Raw genomic sequence first — 15,494 nt, forward strand, 5'->3', positions numbered from 1 at the left:
TCATAACTTAACATTTAGGTCTTTGATCCATTTTGTGTTTACTTTTGTGTATGGAGTTAGACAATAATCGAGTTTCATTCTCTTACATGTAGCTGTCCAGTTTAGCCAACACCAGTTGTTGAAAAGGCTGTCCATTCCCCATTGTATATGCATGGCTTCTTTATTGTATATTAATTGGCTGTATCTGTGTGGGTTTATATCTGGGCTCTCTATTCTCTTCCATTGATTTATGGGTCTGTTCTTGTTCCAGTACCAAATTGTTTTGATTACTGTGACTTTGTAGTAGAGCTTGAAGTCAGGAAGTGTAATCCCCCCAACTTTGTTCCTTTTTCTCAGGATTGCTTTGGCTATTCAGGGTCTTTTGTGGTTCCATATGAATTTTATAACTATTGTTCTAGTTCATTGTAGAATGCTGTTGGTATTTTGATAGGAATTGCATTGAATCTGTAAATTGCTTTGGGCAGGTTGGCCATTTTGACACTATTAGTTCTTCCTATCCATGAGCATGAGATAGATTTCCATTTATTGGTGTCTTCTTTCATTTCTTCCGTGAGTATCATAGTTTTCAGAGTAAAGGTATTTCACCTCCTTGGTTAGGTTTTTTCCTAGGTATTTTATTCTTTTGAATGCAATTGTAAATGGAGTTGTTTTCCTGATTTCTCTTTCTGTGAATTTCTTGTTAGTATATAGGAATGCAGCAGATTTCTATATATTCTGTATCCTGCAACTTTGCTGAATTCAGTTATTAGTTCTGATAGTTTTTTGGTGGAGTCTTTAGGGTTTTCTATGTATAATATCATGTGATGTGCAAATAGTGAGAATTTAACTTCTTTCTTAATAATTTGGATGGCTTTTATCTCTTGTGTTGTCTGATTGCCATGGCTAGGACCTCCAGTACTATGTCGAATAAAAGTGGTGAGAGTGGGCATCCTTTTTTCTTGTTCCCGATCTTAGAGGAAAAGTTTTCAGCTTTTTGCTGTTAAGTATAATGTTGGCTGTGGGTTTGTAGTATATGGCCTTTATTATGTTGAGGTACTTGCCCTCTATACTCATTTTGTTGAGAGTTTTTATCATGAATGGATGTTGAATTTTGTCAAATGCTTTTTTAGCATCTATTGAAATGACCATGTGATTTTTTCCCTTTTGTTGATGTGATATATTATATTGATTGATTTTCAAATTGTGTACCATCCTTGCATTCTGAAATAAATCCCACTTGGTCATGATGGATGATCTTTTTGATGTATTTTTGAATTCGGTTTGCTAATATCTTATTGAGGATTTTTGCATCTATGTTCATCAGGGATATTGGTCTATAATTTTCTCTTTTTTTTTTATGTCTTTGTCTGGTTTCGTAATAGAGTGATGCTGGCATCATAGAATGAGTTTGGAAGTATTCCCCAGTCTTCTATATTTTGGAATACTTTAAGAAGGATGGGCATTAGTTCTTCTTTAAATGTTTGATAAAATTCTGCTTTGAAGCCATCTGGGCCAGGCATTTTGTTTTCACATAGTTTTTTTGATTACCAGTTCAATTTCATTGCTAGTAATTGGTCTGTTCAGATTTTCTGTTTCTTCTGGGGTCAGTCTTGGAAGGTTATATTTTTCCATGAAGTTGTCCATTTCTTCTAGGTTGTCCAATTTGTTGGCATATAATTTTTCATAGTATTCTCTAATAATTCTTTGTGTTTCCATGGTGTTCTTTGTGATTATTCCTTTTTCGTTGTGATTCTGTTTATGTGTATACACTCTTTTTTTTCTGATACTCCTGGCTAAGGGTTTATCTATTTTGTTTATTTTCTCAAAGCTACTGATTTCACTGATTTTTTCTATTGTTTTATTCTTCTCTATTTTATTTATTTCTGTTCTTATCTCTCTCCTTCCACTGACTTTGGGTTTCATTTTTTCTTCTTTTTCTAGTTTCTTTAGTTGTGAGTTTAGACTGTTTATTTGGGGTTGTTCTTGTTTCTTGAGATAAGCCTGTATTGCTATGTAGTTTCCTCTTAGAACTACCTTTGCTGCATCCCACAGGTTTTGGACTGTTGAGTTGTTTTCATTTGTCTCTGTGTATTGCTTGATCTCTGTTTTAAATTTGTCATTGATCCACTGATTATTTAGAAGCATGTTGTTTAGCCTCCATCTGTTTATAGGCTTTTTTGATTTCATGTGTGATTTATTTCTAGTGTCATACCATTGTGTTCTGAGAAACTGCTTGATACAATTTTAATTTTTGAATTTATTGAGGTTCTTTTTATGGCCTAGTATATGATCTATTCTGGAGAACATTCATGTGCACTTGAGAAGAATGTGTATCTTGCTGCTTTTGGGTGAAGTGTTCTATATATGTCTGTTAGGTCCATCTGTTCTAATGTATTGTTCAGTGCCTCTGTGTCCTTACTTATTTTCTGTCTGGTTGATCTATCTGTTGATGTGAGTGGTGTGTTAATGTCTCCTAAAATGAATGTGTTGCAGTCTATTTCCCCTTTCAATTCTGTTAGTATTTTTTTTACATATTTAAGTACTCCTATGTTGGATGCATAGATATTTATAAAGGTTATAGCCTCTTGTTGGACTTATCATATGTAATGGACCTTTCCCTTGTTACTTTTCTTTGGTTTGAAATCTATTTTGTCTGATAGCAGTACTGCTAATCCTGATTTTTTTCCTCCCTATTATTTACATGAACTATCATTTTCCATCCCTTCACTTTTAGTCTGTATGTGTCTTTGGGATTGAAATGAATCTCTTGTAGGGTTTCGTTTTCTTATCTATTCTACCACTCTTTTGATTGGTGCATTCAGTCCATTTACATTTAGGATAATTATTGATAGATACGTACTTACTGCCATTTTATTGTTTTCTGGTTGTTTTTATATTTCTTCTCTGTTGCTTTTTTCCTCTTATACTCTTTTCTTATTATTTGATGGATTTCTTTAGTGCTGTGATTAGATTTCCTTTATTTCTTCTTCTTTTTTTTTTTTTAAATCTATTGTAGGCTTCGGATTTGTGGTTACCAAAGGTTCAAGGATAGCTTCCTTACTATATAACAATCTATCTTAAATTGCTCATTACTCTTATTTTAGACACAGTCTAGAGTTACTTTTTCCCCCTATTCTTCCTCCTCTACACTTTATGTATTAGGTGTCATTCTGCATTTTTTGTGTATCCCTTGGCTGATTCTGTGAGTAGTTGATTTAATTTTGTACTTACTTGGTAATTAATTAGTCTAGTACCTTTCACTGGTGACAGCTATTTCACCTTAGGAACATTTCTATCTACAGCAGCCCCTTTAACATATCCTGTAGGGTTGGCATAGTGGTGCTGAATTCTTTCAACATTTTTTCTGAAAATTGTTTAATCTCTGCTTCAAATTCAAATGATAATTTTGCCAGGTGTAGTGTTCTTGGTTGGAGGTCCTTCCATTTCATTACATTAAATATATCATGCCACTCCCTTTTGGCCTGTGAAGTTTCTGCTGAGAAGTCTGCTGATAGCCTGATGGGGTTCCCTTTATAAGTAATCTTTTTTCTCCCTCTGGCTGCTGTCAATACTCTCTCCTTGTCCTTGATCTTTGCAATCTTAATTATTATATATCTTGGTGTTGTCTTCCTGGGGTTCCTTTTGTTAGGGGCTCCCTGAACATCCATAATCTGAGTGTCTATTTCCTTCCACAGATTGGGGAAGTTTTCAACAGCTATTTCCCTCAAAGAGACTTTCTATCCCTTTATCTCATTCTTTTCCTTCTGGTACTCCTGTTATGCCAGTATTGTTCTGTTTGGATTGGTCACACAGTTCTCTTATTCTTTCATTCCCAGAGATCCTTTTTTCTCTGTTTTGTGGCCTCATTCTTGTTCCCTAATTTACATATCATTTACAACTTCTTCAACCTGTGAAAGTCTGCTATTAAATAAATCTCTCCGTTGTATGTTTCATTTCAGACACTGTATTTTTCAGCTCTGAGGGTCTCTTTTATAGTCTTCTGTTGATGTCCTCTTTGAGATCTTGAATATTTTTCTGTAGATCTGTGACCATGTTTATGACTTTGAATCTTTATCAAGAAAATTGGTGATTTCAGGTTCATTCAGCCCTCTTTCTGATGTTTTGTAGTCTTGTTTGAAACAAATTCCTCTGCCTCCTCTTTTCTCAGCGTTTTCTGTGGAGTAATAGCTTTATGAAGGAGATGCCTTCTAGTGCCCAGAAGCTCAAGACACTTCACTTTCCAGTGCAGGAGCCCCAGTTATTAGTGCAGTGTGCTGGGCAGCTTGCTTTCTGGCTTGTAGTGATTTGATTTCAGGCGAGCTGTTGGCTTCTGCTGGGCCTTTGTGTTCAGTGCAGTAGTCTCTGCTGGAGTTGCTGTGAGTGGGGCTGCATTAGTGGCAGGGGCTGCAAGGTTAATAGGGTGGGCGGGCTTGTGTGTGTGTCTGCCCACGCCTGCTGCGCAGGATCTGGTGCTCCTGGGACTAGCTCCTGCAGGCAGTTCCCTGGCAGGACCAAAATCGGGCTAAGAAAGCTGGGAGGGCTTTCCTCTGCCTAGTCGCTGCCAGCAATGTCTGACACCACTGCCGGGCTAGGTGGACCATCAGCTGGTCACGCACACAGAGAGATGCTTTAGTGCTGTGCCGCTGGAGTTGCTATGGATGGAGTCACCCTTTGCCTGGCCTTCAGCAATGGTGGGGGTTCCGGGCAGGTGGGGCCAGTGCCCGCCAGGGGAAATGGGCTCCTGGGGCTGGCTGGCTCCTGCAGGCAGTTCCCTGGCTATGCTGTAATAGGGCCAAGAAAGCTGGGAGGGTCTGCCTCTGCGTATTGGGCAATGAAGTCTTAACAACACTGCTGGGCCAAGTGGGCCATCCGCAGACTGTGTGCTGCAGAGAGGAACCTTGGGGACTGCATTGCCAGTGATGGGTTGGAATGTCTGGGGCTCCCGAGAGTTCCCAAACTGTTGGGCTGAGGGCGGGCTGGGGAGATATTGTCCACCTGTCCTTTCTCCTGAGCAGCAAGCTCTATGTAACCCTTGCCCTTCCGACATCCCTCCCACTGCTGGGAAGTTTCAAACTGCCTGCTTTGCTTTTGTTTCAGGGGGGCCGGTAAAGCGTGCCTGTTCTCCACAATTGGCTGGAATCTCCGCCTCCCAGAGTGTTCCACCTGTCTTTGTTGTCCAGCCCCCTTAATCACGAGCACCATGTAATGTGGGCTCGTGTTCCCAGTGCAGATCCCCAGGGCCAGGTGTTCAGGGATCTGGGGCTTCTACTCCCTCCCTGCTCCATTCCTCTTCCTCCCGTCTGTGGTTTGTGGGTCGGGGGAGGGCTTGGGTCCCACCGGATCTCTGCTTTGCCACTTCACCCTTTTCTGTGAGGGCTTCTCTTCTTCCCCAGATGTAGTCAGTCCTGCAGACTGCAGATCGTTTTCAGGTTTAGTTGTATTTGCTGTATTTTTGTGTTTTATGTGTTTTCAGAGGAGGTTTCCTCCTTGCCTTTGTCATCTTTTTCCCAGTCTCCTTACACTTCAATACCTTATTTCCTATCCCCATGCTCAGCCAATAACCTTGCTTCCTATTTCCTGGAGGACACTGAAGCCATCAAGACAACCTTCCTCAAGTTCCCATCACCATTTCTGCTCAGCTGCTTGTATCTATGCCTGTTTACCTTCTCTGTTACTATGAATAAGTGCCTAGGTACTTTGCTAAGGCCAGTTCCTTAAAACTATTCCCTAGAATTTATCCCCTCTTGCAAACCCCCTGAAATTCTTCCCTCTCTTTCCTGTGTCATTCATTTTTCCCTCTCTGGATCATTCCTGTCAGCATATAAACTTCGTGTTACTTCTCCGTTCTTAGAAAGGTAAGAGAGAGATAGCTCCTTCCCTTTTATAGCAGATCACCTTACTTATATTTTGATTCTCTTCTTACCTGAGTCTGGCCTTCTCAGGTTTCTCCGTCACTGCTTTGCCAGATTGCCTTTGTCAAATTTACCATCAGCCATGAAATTGCCAAGTCAACTGTGCATTTACTCCACCTGTGTTTGTTTTATTTGTTCCAAAAGCAGCATGTGACAGTTGATCATTCTCTTGTCTTTGAAACACTTCGTCAGTCGGCTTCTGTGTCACCACCATTTCCTGGTTCCTTGCCTTCCTGGCCTTTCTTTCTCAGTCATTTTTACTGGATCCTCTTCTTCTTATCTCCACATGCTGGTGAAAGCCCTCTAAGTAACTGCATCTAGACTCACGACTTTAAATATTTATTGGTTGATAATTCCTAAGATTACATCTTTAGCCCAGACCTTTTCCTTAACTCCAGATTAGTGTACCTGCCTGCTTACCTGAATGTCTAAAGGCATTGCAAACTTAGTATATCCAGAACCCACATCCAGAACCCAACTCCTGATGTTTGCCAGCCCCACTCCTTGCACCAGCACCTCCAAGAGAATTATCTATTTCATAAACAGTAACTACATTCTTCTAGTTGCTCAGTCAAACCCTAAGTGTCATTCTTTGTGCCCTCCCTGTACTCCCCACGTCTGGCACCTCAGAGAGTCCTGAGGACCGACCGTCTCTTTTAACAGCTCAGTTCCCGCCTTCTTTCTCTGACTGTTCTCCCTGCCTTTGCTCTTGCCCTGTCTGCCATACTGTGTATCAGCACCACAACTAATGATCTTTTTTAAGTGATCCTTCAAAGATCAGACTGTGTCACTTATACTTCAGATCATTCCGTTGTTTTCCATCTTACTGAGAGTAAAGGTACCAGAGTTACCATTGTGACCTTCAAAGGTTTTCATCCTCCTTGAACATTTCCTCTCCCCTCTCCTCCCTCGTTTTCCCAGACTTGCGCCATCTCCTCCGCCCCCCAGGGGCCTCTGCCTCACCGTCCTGGCTCTTGCTGATCACTCCATGTACAACGTTTTGCCTGCAGATGCCCTCCTGGCCAGCTCCCTCACTTCTTGTGAGGCACCCTGTATAAAATGCCAGTCTCTTCCCTAACATTTCACATCCTCTCTCCATAGTTTACCTCATTCTCCTTTGTACTTGTCTCTAAATCTATTAGTAACATTTTACTTACTGAGTTTGCTGTGTGCCCCACTAGGATGTCAGTTCTGGGAGGGCAGGCATTTTTATCATATTTCAGTTAGCTGGAGAGGCAGTTCACAATTAGCCAAATGAAAAATGAATGAGCTAATTTTTATACTAGGAAGCTAAAAATGTAAAAAGAACAAGAGAGTCTTTACAGTAAGGAATTACCATCTGATGAAGAGGAAGAGTAGCCACTCGTTAGAGTTCTTTGTGTTTAGGGCGTGCACCATGTTTATGGAACTAGAGATAGACTGGCTAAAAAATTGGGAAATAAAGCTAAGAAAGTTTTTCTGGAACAGGAAATATGAGCTGAGTTTTAAAGAATGTAGAAGAAGACTTTATTAGAAATAAGAGGAAAAGGCATATGAGAAAGAAGAATAGAGACCATCATTTCTTTGACCAGTGAGTGACTCTACTCCTGGAATTGTATTCTGAGGAAATAACCTAAAATGAATACTGCTAATAAAGCAAACAAAAAATAAACCAAAACACAGTGTTCTTTGCAGTAGTAGCTATGCTGTGATTATATTAGAAACATCCTAAATATCCAAGAAAAGGGGGACAAACTATCCACATATGTTAGGGTTTTAAAGACACTGAAATTATGTATTTTCTACTGTTATGTGGGAAAAAATGGACTAAAAAATTATATCCAAAGAGTCAGGTAGATGTTGGCTAGACATGACAGCCACACAGCAGGCCATGCTAGGAAGATTAATCTTTTAAATTCTGGGGAGACACCAAAATGTTTAGTAACAATGACATAACTTTTTTTTTTGGAAGGACCACTTTGGCTATAAGGAGGAGGCCTTTATTGATTTATAGTGAGTCAATAAGATAGCAACAGTACCGGAAGTTTTAGTTGGATATACAGGTGGAGGTATCTGGCTTTAGGGGGCATTGGGTAGAAGCTGTTTATCAACCAGTATGGAAGCACTGCTGCATTTTAATATGTGCTGGCCATACCAGTAGGTGCTGGCTGGCTCTTAGCTGTGGTTATGACAGACCATATGGGTGTTGGCATCTGGGATAAAATTGAATGTGGGAAGGCATAGTGCCTCATCTAGCTGATATGTACATCCTTCTAGAGGGGCTATGTCTACGAAACATCCTGTACATAGTTAATGCTTTAAATATTAAGTCAGAATTAAAATTTTTACAATGATAAAAACTGGGGTAAGAGGAGAGGACAGATATAATAAAGTAGTCCTTTAACTAGAACTATAGGTAGGAAGTTGCCAGTTTTAGTCTTAATCCAGGAGTTTGCAAACTTTCTGTAAAGGGACAGATAGTAAATATTGAGGCTTTGTGGACTAGACTGTCACAACTACTTAGCTCTGCCAGACAAGAACAGTATCCTCTATTAGCCATTATACACTATTGCTGACAGAACAGATGATCAGCATGAAGTACTTCTTAAACATGACCCTCAGAAGATTGTTAAATATACTGTAGCAATGTCAGAGTACAGTAGTTGGATTAATTGTACTTATTATTTAATAATGAATAATGGTGTTTCTTTGTAGGTAGACACTATGTACTTAACACCACATTTCTCCTCCCTAAACCCAAAAGAACGAGGGTTTGGGGAGTAAAGCTAAGAAAGTAGCATTATCAGTGTCATCTTTCTGTGGATGTTCACTACAAACTTGAAAAACAGAGAGTGAAAGTCAAAATTGGAAGTAGCAGTATTTACACAATTCTGATGAGATTTCTGAGGAAAGATTTTTGTGCTTAAGTAATGCACAGATTTAACAAATCTATACTTTGAAATATGGATTATTGTTAAATGTAATTAGTATATGCCTATGCTTTAGAAGTTGAACTATGAGGTTTTCAGTGTACTGTGCCTTTAAAGATACTGGAAACTTCCAAATTTTTAAAAATTTTATTACTATTAAAGGAGTAGAATACATTGTGAAGGCAGTGTGCATAACTGGGTAGTTGTACTGCTGGACAGCTTTGACATACTGTTTTCTGTGTCTGTTGGAAGGAAAATAATGGCTTAGGGTCACAGAGATGCCTATTTGGAATTCTGTAGATGTCTGTCCTTGATGTCATATACATTGGGAGTGAGAATTTTTAAATGGAAAAGGGTGAAGAAATGATAGTTTTGAATCAGATATCCCCAAAAGAATCTTACTTTCCCAGTGAGCTTAAGATGTATCAGTCAGTGTGAGAACTGTGGTATTCTTTTCTGAAAGTTCTATTGGCAATAATAAGTTGTCTTATATTTTAGCCTAAAGTAAATGTCAGAACTGATAAGGTCAGTGGACAGTAACTTCAGAAGATGACTAATGCATATATTATGTGCATTTTTTGGGAAGATGAGGAGGGGAGAGATTTAGTATTTACTTAGCACATAGCCAGAGCATAAAATTTCTTAGTGTTTGACTAAAACATGTGTTACAGTTAGCATTGTGTTCAATAAAATAATTATTTGGAGTTCAAGAAAATGTAAAAAAAATATATATATATATATTTTCTCTTCAGCTTCCAGAAATGTTACATGGTGATGGTGACAATGAAGAACATGGCTTTTGTCCAGTGGGGCAGTTCATTCTTCAGAATTTAGGATTGTTGTTTGGATTTGCCATCATGTTGGTCATCGCCCTCTATGAAGACAAAATTGTGTTTGACCTCCAGTTTTGACCATTCCCAGTAGTCACTGGGGAGTGAGAATGTTACCATGCAGCATTGCATCTGTTCCTTGTACTGTGTGCACATTGCTCAGAGAAAAGTCAGTGGCTTGTACTGCTTACAAGTTCCATAGATTTGAGCCTAACCACGAGACTGGTGCTCAGTACTGTTTTCCCTGTGTGAAGGGGTCTTTTAAAAATATAAAGTTGTGATAAAGAAAGGAGAAAATGAGACTCCATGAAGCAATGTTGATATATGTTTGATTAAGACTTTAAAAAAAATAATCATATAAAACACTAACATAGTCTCTTTGGTAATAGAAATGTCTGTGGCTATGCAGAATAGAAACTGAACCAAAAAAAAATCACTCTAAGTTTAAAAATATTTTAAATGGACTTTGGGCAGACTTTTCTTTGTGCTAAAATGAATTACAGTGTCCTTTAATTGAGCTATACATATATACACGTGGTAAGAGGAATCAACTTGACACAACTTCAAAACTGCATAGACTATAGGAACTGTAGGCTGCATTAGGGTATGAATCTAGCATTGGGAAAAGCCCTATTCTTGAACCTAGAGTTACTATTTTTGTATATATTGGCATAGTGTTTAAACTTGCAGCCTAAACTACTGAAATTTGTGATTGTATGTTTGTGAGCTTCAGTTTCATGAAAGATTCATAACGGTTCTTTGTATTAATATACTTGGTGTTTGGGGTCTTTTTTTTTTTTTTTTCAAACTTTAATATTGTTTGTGTTTGGGATTTTTGGTGGGGGTAAGGGTTTGGAGCATGTGGTGAAATGTTTTTTCATTAAAATTGTAACCCTCTAGAATATATCAGTTAAATGAAGAACCCAAACATGGTCTAAATATTCATTTTTCCTACTTTAATAGCACCAACTAGTTAAGTGGGAAATTTAAGTTCTAAATGTATGCATTGTTTTACCAGTTTGGCACTGGAATGTAGAGCACATGCTGTGGCTGCCAGTAAAGTTGTAAGATATAAAATGTAAGTTTACCACATCCATAATCTCCATTGATACCCTGGCTATCATGGTACCAAGTAACTTGGAAGACACACTTATTAAGTAGCTCAGCTGAAGTCACTTGATCATTTTGTGCCAAGATATGCTGTTGGTGCCCATAGGGATTAGTCTCTTATAGGTGCCCTGTTCTACTACCATAATTATAAATGATTTGTGAGAAGTGCAAGCCATATATCCTGGATTTTGACCTAATAATTTGTACTTGCATGTAGCTTTCTGTTTACATCCTGTGCCACATGGTCATTCATACCAGATAAATCTCAACTACGTGCAGGCAGCTGTGTTTTAATCTGCCTAGCTACCAATGTAGCTGCTTTACAGATCTTACTGTTCAAGTATTTAAGAGCCAAACTCTTTCCATTCCATTTGAGCTGTTCCCTTTAGCCCTCCCTCCCTTCCTCTTACTCCATGAACTCTGAGAGCAGCACACACATCCAGGTATTACGAGTATTGCCAGTGTTTCTTCTTCATGCTGTAAGCAAGGGAGCTTTCCTTAACTTATACCTGAACTTGGAGAATTGTTTCTGGCTTTCGTCTTGGTCTCCTGTAACAAGTAGGAGTTTTATATGTTATCTTCAGCATTGGGCACTGAATTAGGACAGTCCTCATCTCATTGCTTGGCCCTTCAAGCAACCTAGCTAAAAAGTGCAAGTATTTTATTTAGTACTGCCAACTTCAAGTGATTCATAATATTTACAGTTCAGTTTGGGGTTCTTATACCCAAGGAAGATTCTGCATTCCAGCATTAAATCTGCTTAATTTTAAAACCTTTTCTGAAAAGCAACAGCTGGAATATACTCCCATTCTTACATTGAAAGCCTGATTTAAAGCAAATAGGTTATGCTGAAATACATGAAAATTTTATATCCTCTGCTCATTTTTTTTAAAACTTTTAAGAGGGCTGTAACAGTTGCTGCTAGTATTTTGTTAGTGTTCCACCAGTATTTAGTTTTCACATCATTCTTATGTATAGTTTCAAGTCTTACTAGACAATCTGAATTCCACTACATTTCTGTTTGGCTCCAACATTCCAGTTAGCTTGACCAGTCTAATTTAACATGTGTCTGTTGGAGGTCATTAATGTTACTTGTACAATGCTGTCACTGTGTGACATCCATTTGAATTTTGTATATCACATTGCATTCAAACAGCTGTGATTATGCATAGAAATACTGTAGTAACTAGATGCAGTGTGAATTTTTCCACTAACAATGAGTCAGTGGCTTAAATATGATTACGGTTCTGCAAGGTGATACTTGCTAAAATATCTAAACTTTTTTTGTTGTAACTGAATCATTTTTCTAAAATTTGTAAAGCTGGAAATGATCAAATTGTTTTTTTCATTGTCAACAGTGGTGTGTCATTTTATGTATGTTCCTCATGCGTATGGAACTCTCCCAAAATAAAGTTACTCAAAAAGAACAAATGTGCCAGTGTTCTCCTTAGTTCTTCAGAACATTTCCTTACTCTGAAATATGGATCATTTTAAATATAGACTGCATTTGCACAATACATTTATAATTAAGTATAGCTTTAGTCAAATTGATTTAAGCCAAATAAATTGTTTAAAAAATGAACTATATTTTCTTTCCACCATCAGGAACAGGGGAATGACGTCTTCTGTTTATGAATTAAGTTGACATAATAATGCTACACCTCGCCCGATCCAGTGCTCCTTGGGCTCGTCAGACGGAAGAGCCACGGCAATCACAAAATTCGTGGAGTGGCCAGTGGTGGATAAGGTTCCTCTCCGCTCGCTTGTCTTATACAATGGAGCAATGTAACTTGGTCGCTCTGGTATATCTGCCCTCTTACAGGGCTTCAGCCACATCTGGAAGAAAGTGAATAAAACTTACCTCTTCAAGTCAAGGCTGTTATATTTACATATATATGAATCTAGTATGATAGTGTTAGTTACATCTGCCAATGTCTGTGGCCCAAATAGGTTTTATTATTGTCAGCAGTGCTGCTGTTGCTCAAAACATTTTATTTAGTACTCTTAGAAGTATCTTCATAACCAGTTGAAAAAACTAAATGAGAAAAAATAGTCATTTTCATCCACTCTGTCAAAAAGCATATTCCCATTTAGTCATCACTTCTCCACCATACTTATCTGGTGATGACTTGGTGTTTACAATACCAAAAATGCCGATATCCCTTCAAAGGAGAGAACTGGCACCACTGATAGTAAAAGTCTTGTTGCCTTATTAAGGCCAATCCCAAAAAATTTGGAAAAGATTTATTAGTGATTGTAGAACTAGATCACCTCCCCATTTTAGGTGACTGTTTTAAAGGGGGGCCATATATATAGTGCTGTTTGTTTAAAATTTAGTTGCATTCCTTTACAATATACCCACATTATTTAGAGAGTCATTAGCCAAGTTCCTAGACTGTTAAGCATTGATGAACCTCACCAATCTCAAAAATAAGATTTTGGGGCAAGTCGATCTCTGAACATCAGATTAAAGAACAAACTATGACCATAAGGATCAAATAATGTTTTGTTTAAAATCTACTTGATTTAATTAAATTCCTTTTTCCAATAATAATAATAGTAATACTTGAGGTGATATGGCTTGACAGAACCATCTTCTGTTTCTCAAAAATCAAAACAAAAATTATATAAAGGAACTAATAGTGATGCTAGGCTCTCCTTCTCCCACTTAATTGTGGAATTCAGATTATTATAAGGGAGACCCATAAGACAGTTTTCAGATTAGTTAAATATAAGGACACCCAACACTCAAGTTCAATGTATTTCATAAGAACTTTATAAGTGACTTCCTTATTCAGGAGAATCATCTGCTTAAAAATTCCTTCTGCTCTTCACTGCAGAGCTACTTAAGAGTTTCCTTGTGAAAGAAAAAATATTTAATCACAACTGAAATTGCAAGCTTTCGCCCTTGTGATACTCTACTTTGGATCTGATATTTGAAACTTTCTCTGTCCACAGTATCTTAGCATATATGGTTAGGTTATATAGCATATATAGTTGGCTGTCAGCTGGTCCCTCACCATCTGTTAGAGCTCCTCTGAAGGGCTTTTGCCTGTCTTTGAGCTGCTCCCAGTGTACCACCAAAAGTTCATATCAATCTACAGCCTGTCTTTTGTCACACCATCCCAGACTGACCCTTCAAATTGTATGAAAATCTATCTAGCCATTTTCTCATGAGACAGTAACTGAAGGGAACAGTACATAGCTTAGTTTGCCTGTGCTGAAGATAGGTGCCTAGGAGAAACTTTTCATGTGGATCGTTTTCATATTACCTTTAGTATGCAACTTTCACATTATTGGATTAAGGTATATGTAAGAAAAGCAACATATATTAAATATGTAGTAATATATATGTGGATACATATGTACTGTCAGCCCTCATTATTCTTGGATTCTACATTTGCAAATTTGCCTATCGGTAATATTTATTCATAATCTCTAAGTCAATACTCTGTTTTTGTGGTCGATCACAGGCACGGTCAGAGCTGCTGTGAGAGTCACCAGACAAGTGTGTCCCCAGCTGAGGCTGAGTCGGGTGACACACTGCCTTCCTTTCAGCTCACCTAACTGTAAACAAGTAGCCTTTTGGCCATTTATTTAGTGCCACTCCAAGTTTTTTGCATTTTTTTGGGTGTTGACTTTACTACTTAAAATGTCCTCCAGGTATAGGGCTGAGGTGCTGTCTAGTTAGTGTTCCTAAATGCGAGAAGGCTGCAATGTTCCTTCTGGAGAAAATACATATAAGCTTCACTCAGGCAAGAGTTAACGGTGCTGTTCTCCATGAGTTCAGTGTTAATGAATCAACAATGTATATTAAGTTATCTCTAAACACAAATAAAGCAAATTTATGCAGTTAACAAAAATGTAAGCAGATGATCAGAAACTTAACTTTGTATTTCTCTAGGAGCAATAGCTCAGTATTCACTAATTAATTCAGTGTTGGCAGCAACTTCATAAAAGAGAATTGCCGTGAATAACAAGAATTGATTGTATGTGTGTGTGTGTAAATAGCCACTCATGTACATATACATATATATGTTATTAGAATATACTAACCACAGGCACTGTATCATAAAGAATTTTGGGATGTGATTCTGCAAGTTTCTTGATCTTTCTATTCCAGGAAGCTCCATCCAGAAATAATCCATGAATGAAAACACCTAAATATAAATGAGGCAGGTTAACACAGCAGCACTTTATATATGCATATTGAGTTCCGAATCTGAAATTCCCACAGGTGAATAATACCATGCAGGTGATCCTAGGTCAGCAGCCTAAACCTTGTTCTAAAATGAAAGCAACGTCCGTCCTGAGTGCTTTAACAACATTATTCCAAGAATATGGATGCTTTCCTAGTCAATTAATTCTATAGTAAAATTAGATGTGGAAAGAGAAAAGGAATTTTAAAGTAGTCTATGAGAAGTCCTCAGGTTGGGTGAACACTATTAGATTTATATTTTTAATTGTAATGTAGTCAAGAGACCATAAAATCTGCAAAAGATGTTCTTAATGTCACTAGGGATCCTCTGGCTTCCAGGCAGGAGGTGAGCACAATACTGTCAGCATATCTCCAATGTGAAAGTCACATTTCACCTCACCTTTCAGAATTTATTCTCATTCCAAGACTTCTCCTTGTCCTATAAGAGAACATGTGAGGAGCGCCATCTAGAATGAATGTCAAACAGCTGACAAACACCAATTAGGAAATAAAACCTGGATCAGCTCTCTTGCTATCCATTTGTGCAAAGAATTGG

At 38.1% G+C, this 15,494-nt stretch overlaps 2 protein-coding genes across 8 annotated transcripts in view; one reads left to right on the top strand and one right to left on the bottom strand.

The window, feature by feature from the left end:
• Positions 1-11,554, top strand: part of SLC39A10 (solute carrier family 39 member 10) — a 184,398-nt gene extending 172,844 nt beyond the window's left edge. For all 3 annotated transcript variants that reach the window (XM_036927901.2, XM_057503727.1, XM_036927898.2), the window contains exon 10: positions 9,553-11,554. In XM_036927901.2, the coding sequence (XP_036783796.2) occupies positions 9,553-9,711 (159 nt within the window). In that variant the 3' untranslated portion in view covers positions 9,712-11,554. The remainder of the gene's footprint in view (positions 1-9,552) is intronic.
• A 703-nt stretch (positions 11,555-12,257) lies between these two features.
• The window catches only part of DNAH7 (dynein axonemal heavy chain 7), a 224,646-nt gene continuing 221,409 nt past the window's right edge, over positions 12,258-15,494 (bottom strand). For all 5 annotated transcript variants that reach the window (XM_057503726.1, XM_036927893.2, XM_036927891.2 and 2 more), the window contains 2 exons: positions 14,797-14,900; positions 12,258-12,576 (listed from right to left, as the gene is read on the bottom strand). In XM_057503726.1, the coding sequence (XP_057359709.1) occupies positions 12,370-12,576; positions 14,797-14,900 (311 nt within the window). In that variant the 3' untranslated portion in view covers positions 12,258-12,369. The remainder of the gene's footprint in view (positions 12,577-14,796; positions 14,901-15,494) is intronic.

Source organism: Manis pentadactyla, chromosome 6 (assembly GCF_030020395.1).
Source record: "Manis pentadactyla isolate mManPen7 chromosome 6, mManPen7.hap1, whole genome shotgun sequence".
NCBI classification, from domain to species: domain Eukaryota; kingdom Metazoa; phylum Chordata; class Mammalia; order Pholidota; family Manidae; genus Manis; species Manis pentadactyla.